The 6,561-nt window shown below is 43.8% G+C and overlaps 1 protein-coding gene across 1 annotated transcript in view; it reads left to right on the forward strand.

The window, feature by feature from the left end:
* The window catches only part of GNB4 (G protein subunit beta 4), a 30,580-nt gene extending 24,020 nt beyond the window's left edge, over positions 1 to 6,560 (forward strand). The window contains exons 9-10 of the mRNA XM_069024736.1: positions 324 to 540; positions 1,731 to 6,560. Of these exons, the coding sequence (XP_068880837.1) occupies positions 324 to 540; positions 1,731 to 1,837 (324 nt within the window). The 3' untranslated portion in view covers positions 1,838 to 6,560. The remainder of the gene's footprint in view (positions 1 to 323; positions 541 to 1,730) is intronic.
* Position 6,561: the final 1 nt, after the last annotated feature.

Below are 6,561 nucleotides of genomic sequence, written 5' to 3' on the forward strand. Positions count from 1 at the left end.
TGTTCCACTTCAGCCAGGATGTGCAAAACTGGGGTTTGCTCCATTTTGTAGGAGTCAGTGGCATTGCCCTGTGACTCCTGCTACAGCACACGCAGGAACCGCCTGGGTACAATTCCAGTCACTCAGGTGTCCCCAGTGCTGTTCCAGAGGCGCTCCCTTGCATAGCTGTGTACATGCATTTTTTAACATGCAGATATTCCTTCAAAGTAAAACATTCTGCCTTTGGTCACCCTGGTGAAATAATCCCGTGGTGTTGTTGAACTAACCCCTGACCAGTGTATTTTTCTGCTGTCAAAGCCTTGTCTCTCCATTAAACCTCGCAGTTCTTCCCCAACGGACACGCGTTTGCCACCGGCTCTGACGACGCCACGTGCCGGCTGTTCGACCTGCGCGCGGACCAGGAGCTGATGATGTATTCCCACGACAACATCATCTGTGGGATCACCTCTGTCGCCTTCTCCAAGAGCGGCCGCCTCCTGCTCGCGGGCTACGACGACTTCAACTGCAACGTCTGGGACACCCTCAAAGGGGAGAGGGCAGGTGAGGACCCGACTGCTGGCAGCTCTTCCGGGGCCTGCACAGCCAAAATCTGTGCAGAATGCAGAGCTGGGGCATTGCCAGTGCTGGTGCTGATGGTGTGGAAGCTGCTTGATTCCTTTTAACACTCTTGGAATGGCATCCTTTTATTGCATTTCGTTGTATCTTCCAGAAGTTACACTGCTTCCAGTTCATCTCCGTGGTGTGAGCAGTAAATGAGTCAGGAGAACAGGCCTGTTCTAGGGCTTTACAGATCTGTGTGCTGGGAGATGCCAGTTCTTGTGGCTGAGGAATGCCCTCCAAAACTGCATCTACAGAAAACGTACTTCACTGAAATTTATGGAATTAAGTAGTGCAAAATTACATGTTTGCATTGACTTTTGCACCCATGAGTGGCAGTAATTCACATGTAGCTACAGGAGTCTTTTTGCTTTGCAAACCCTGCTGTTGGGAAAGAGGGGAAGTGGAAACTTCTGGTCCTTGAATTAGTTACTGGTCAGGACACAGCATGTTTATAGCACAGCTATTTCTTTCTCATTTCATACAGTACCTTAAATGCTGGGGCCTGGTTCTGTTCTGAACATCAGTTCTGCTGTTCAGACTGAAAATAGATCCTTTTCCTTAGTTCTATGAGACCTGGATGGGGAACCTTGGGAGGGCAGACAAGGGCAAGAAGGGGTATAGGGAAAGCAGAACCAAAGCAGGAAGGAGGCAGGATGATGCTGCTCTTCTCTTTGTCACAATATATGGGGGATTTGCAATCCCTAGGGTTTGCAAAACTTAGGAAACTCAAGGCAGTTAATGTATCCAGGGCTTTGTCAGGAGACATCACATTTGATTTTGGGAGTGCTTGATGGCTGAAATTGTGGACAGCATGGCAGAAAAGGGGGGAAAGCCAGTAGAGAGCCTGATTAGGGAGGAGGACATCTTTGGGACAGGAAGGAGAAGTCATAAGGGCAGAGAGAAAAATGGAGGCAATATTGTGTGTACATTTTTACATACCTTATTGTTGGGTTTCTTGATAAGGCTGTTACAGTCTATATGGTTCTTCAGGGTAAAAAACAAAAAGGAGGATTAAGATCTTGCATTGCATCTTCTTCAGTAAATTTAAGACTTGCTTGGGAGAACAGAGTAACAACTGAAGTCCTTAATATCCTGCAGACACTAAACTTCCATTGCTTCTTCTTTTCCAGGTGTCCTGGCTGGCCATGACAACCGTGTCAGCTGTTTAGGTGTTACTGATGACGGCATGGCTGTAGCTACAGGGTCTTGGGACAGTTTTCTCAGAATCTGGAATTAACTGGGAGCCAAACATGTACATTCTCCATTTGAGATCTGGAGAGATCAATGCTGCAGCCTATAGCTGTGAAATAACATTTCTACCTTGTATTTGCAGGTGAAGTTTTTCTATTCACTGATTATTACACAAAAAGGCTTTCTGTAAACTAGAAAAAAAATCAAGTGAAGAAATAGGGGAGGGGGGAAGAAATCACTGACTTTTTAAAAGGGGCCAGCACACATAATCATGGTGACCGACAAACTAAGAGCCAGTCTTTTTGTTTTTGGTGGTTTGGTTAGATTGTCCTTGAAGGGTTTTTGCTTGTGCTCAGTCTGCTAATCCTGTACTTTTTTTTTGTACATAACAGAATATACACATTATAGCAGCCAATCATGTAACATTTGTCTGTATGTAAAGAAATATGTTTGCGTTTTTTAAGGAACTACATTTATAGCTTTGCTTTTAACCCGAGATGTCACTTCTGAGTTTTGTAGTGGGTGAACTAGATTGCTGTTTTAAATGTTTTTGTGAATTTACTGTAGATAAAGTGAAGCCAATGGTATGTATGTGTTTTTTATAATGGAAGGCATTTGAATTTTTTTTTAAAGGCCCTGGAGACTCCCAGTTAATACCTACCGCCTTACTCACTCACTTCTTGACCTGCTTGCCTGTTTTTGATCAGGGGGGTTCTTCCTTCAAGCCAGTGGTTCCTGGTTCATCCATTGGCAGTCATGACCTCCAAACACCAAGGAGTTAATGCCAGGTAGACTTGCACCAACAGCAGAAATAATTGGAAAATAAAATAAATCCAGAAGTTTTAGCTTCCTCCCTGCAGGATTTTGATCAGTTACTCCACGCAGTCTGTGGGTACAGAAGCCAAATGCTGAGTGCTTTCCCTTTGGCTCAGCGCTGGCCAAATGGGTGGGCTTGGCCCTTCACAAGCTCCAGCTGATCTGCACTCACAGTGACTTGGCTGCTGCTCAGAGCCCAGAGCAGTGTCTCTGCAGAGCTTGCTCATTCCACACCAACTGAGAATTTCAGGAGGACTTTGCTTAAATTCCTAAAGAGGATTTAACTGTGCAGTTAATTGCTTGTAATCCCCCTCCAAATTCAGGGGTTGCCAAAGCACACCGCAGCCAAAAGTGCTTGTTGTCAGTTCTGTGCAGTGTGAATTACCAGAGGAATTGTGTAACTTAACTGCGCCTGTGTGACCCCTGAGAACTGCCCAGGATAACCTGAAGGGTGTGCTTGTTCTGTGTGGTCACTGAGGGCTGTGCCATGGGTGTTTCTAGGTGCCAGCTGTCCTGCAGCTCCGACACTGTAAATAGCCATTTCTGCTCCTTTGCTGATTTGATTCTGATTTTGATGTCAGTTGCTGAGAAATCTGACCAAGTACAGTTCAGTGCAGAGACAGGAAAATCAAGTGACTGATGCCCATTTGAAACTGCCCAGGGAGGTTGCTTCACTTTTTGGTGCCTGGCAGCATGTCTGCGCTCACAGTGGATGTTCCCTTGGGAATCTGAACGTCTGTGGCTATTTTGGAATGGGGGATTAAGTCTATTGGCTTCTCTTAAGTGACTTATTTTAAAAATAACGTGAATTTTAAATCACCAGGTTGGAAGATGGTATTAGTCATCATTCATTGGAACTGATGGGGAGTCTGGGTGTTTCTGGGTCAGGTAGTAAAGAGAAGGGCCCAGAATCCTGTAGTATATCCAAATGGATTTCTGGCTGAGATGACTTTTGTCAAGTTTCTGGTATTTTTTAATCCTAAATTTCAGTACTTCCAGACTGTGCCTGTAAACTTGCCATGTCTATAATGGTGAAGGTGCCAATAAATGTACCAGTCAATCACGGTAAATTCACTTTTAAAGTAAGAAAAAAGGCGCTTCTTATACTGGAGAAGGAACATTTCCTAACAGCAGCCTGTGGTGTAGGACCAAAATCCCACTGTATAGTGTCTCACAGGAATTCCTCAGCATTTTGCTTTGTGATCTCTCTGCATTAACAGAACTATTATGGAATTCTTGTAACTCTCTTAAGTGAGCAGCTCTTTGGGATCTTGCAGACTCAGTTTATTTTTTAGTGGTGCACTTGATTTTTTTTTTTTTTTTTTTAACTCACAGCTGCCTTGAGTGAATCATTCTGGAAATTTGTTACTAAGGAATTTTAAGAAAATATTCTTTTTCTAAAAAAATTTTTTTCCGTAGAAGTGTGTTTTGAACCAATTTCCTAGTCAACACCTTTGCCAAGACCGGTGCCATTTTTACATTCTGGTATTAAAACTGGTTTCTACTTGTGAAACTCCAAAACCAATTTTACAGCTGTATATAACTTTTCTTACCAGTTCAGGTAGCCTGTCACAGTGATAGTGGCTCTTGTACAGGTATTACTGCCAATAACTTCACTGTCATTGTTGGATGGCTTTTGCCTCTTGGATTCAGCTGCTTTTAAAATAAATACTAAGGAATGCCAACTATTTGCTGAGGTGTCCAACAGCATCCCAGAGCTCTGCCTGCCCCTGCTCCTCGGTCACCCCAGGTCTGAGGGTCTCTGGTGTCGGTACACGTGAGACCCGGGAGAAACCTGAGCACAACGGGGGAAACGGCGTCTGGTGTGGCTTTGGAGCTTGTGGGAAGCCTGTGATAGATCCTGCCCAGGTGACGTTTGCTGTTCCAGTACTGCCCTGGCTGTGGGTTAGTTTTCAAGCCTGCACATTCCAGTACCACAGGTACTGTGTGATGCCATGGAATGACTGAGGCTCTGGCATTCCCTTTTTCAAACGGCTGGCAGGGACCTCTTGAGGTTGATGCCCCAGCTGAAGTGGAGGTGGCTTTTATGGTAGAAGCTCAAACTCCTCCTAAAAGAAGGAAGGAAATAAAATGACCCTTGATAGGTTTTACTTAAAAGGTTTTACACCAGCTTTGAATTTCAAGGAAACTGGTGTGCCTGCAGTTGTTGTGGGCCCATGTGTGCAGCTTGTGTGACTTCTGACTCTGCACTGTGACAGCAAACTCGCTCACAGCAGGTCTTGCAGCATGAGTGGGCACATCTTCACTGGCTTTAAAAGTTTGCAGCCAAACTTCATCCTTAGCTGAATTTCAAATAAGTTGTGTCATTACTGAACTGGAGTAACCAAGAGCATTGTGCCAAACAGTGGCAGAGTAACTCTTGCCCAGCCTCTCTTCTAAAGGCAGTCGGTTATGGCTCGGGAAGCAGAACCATGTGCTTGGTGTAACAAGATTTATTTTATTCTGGTAGTTTGTCAGCATTTTCTAATGTGATTTGACTTTGCAATAGAGAGTTCTCCCTTCAGGCAAGTGCCCAGCCTGGGTGTGTTCCCATCTAGCCTTGGATGGCTGTTTATTGGTGGAGAAAGCGGTTGAGATTCTGGAAACCACAGAAAGCTGCTGTGGCTTCGTGCTGATGTTTGCTCGTGTACTTCAGTAATGGGGCCTGGTTCCCTCTGTCTCCAGCCTTTTTCCTTCCAAACACTGCTGTCCTCTGCTGTGCTGAACTGCAGATCCATGGCAGTGCTGGCAGAGCTGGCAGCTCCATGTATTGACAGGATTTGTACCATTCCAAAGGGAACATGGATTAAAGAGGACAGGGCCTGACCTTGCCTTGGCAAAGCTGAGCTGGAGCAGCAGCAGGTCCCAGTGTGTCCTTACTGTAATGCATGGGTTGGAAGTAGTTGACTCCTTACTTCAGTTGTGTAACTGCTTGTCCCACAATGAAGTTCGCATTAATTACTTCAAGGTGGAATGAAAACATTGTGAAAACATTCCAAGAGTTGTAGTCTGTCCTCTCTGGGGACAGTGTCACCTCCACTAGGTTTAGTGCTGTGCTTTAAGATGTTGGTGAGAGTTTTGGCTAATTGGATTAGTTGGTATCAATGGTTGTGTAGCAGAATGGCTGGTTTTGAGATAGCATTTCCTGTACAAGTACTTAGCATGGGTTGATGGTGCACTGTGTATCCAGTACTCTGGCATGCATGCTGGTCACACTCCTCCTACACTTCAGAGGCACCAGAGCCTTTTATCCAATTGCTGGTTATGTAAAATACATGCAGAATGTTAATGCAGTGTTGTTATGGTAAATGTGTGAACAGTGTTACTAATTGATATAACTGATAACAGATTACATGTGCCTGACATTCTTATACCACACAGTATGTTTAGGTTTTAACTAATATGGACTTCGGTGGAATAGTCTTAGGTATTTCAAGCCTTTGTTTTACTTACACAATGGTGCTCTCTTTGTGTTTTCTTTTTTTTTTTAAATAAAAGCATCTGAACACTTGTAGTACATATTACATCCAAAGGAGTCCAAAACAAAGTGCTTCTAAACATGCTTAATTTTACTTTGCCTTTAGTTCCCAGCACCTCTCATCAGCTTGTTTTGTTTTGTTTTGTTTTTACTTGTTGCTGACTACTTTGGAAAACTTCGGTAATGTTACCAATTATGAAGTGATTCTGCACTGCCTTTGGATTGTGTATGTATTCAGAAACAGTCTTAAAGCTTTTATTTAAGCTATTAAAAAACCAGGGACTTGTGCCATTTGTTCTTTAACAGTGCTGTTGTAAAAAGACTTCCCTGTGACAAAAAAATCACTTGCTATGAACTTTGTTTATAGCTTTTTTTTTTTCCACGATGGATCTTTTTCTTTGTATTTGTACAGTGGCTCAGTGAAAGATGTTGCCATGAGTTGATATTGTAACCAATAAACAAGTGCTTTTAACCAG

This window comes from Aphelocoma coerulescens, chromosome 9, assembly GCF_041296385.1.
Source record: "Aphelocoma coerulescens isolate FSJ_1873_10779 chromosome 9, UR_Acoe_1.0, whole genome shotgun sequence".
Taxonomy (NCBI): domain Eukaryota; kingdom Metazoa; phylum Chordata; class Aves; order Passeriformes; family Corvidae; genus Aphelocoma; species Aphelocoma coerulescens.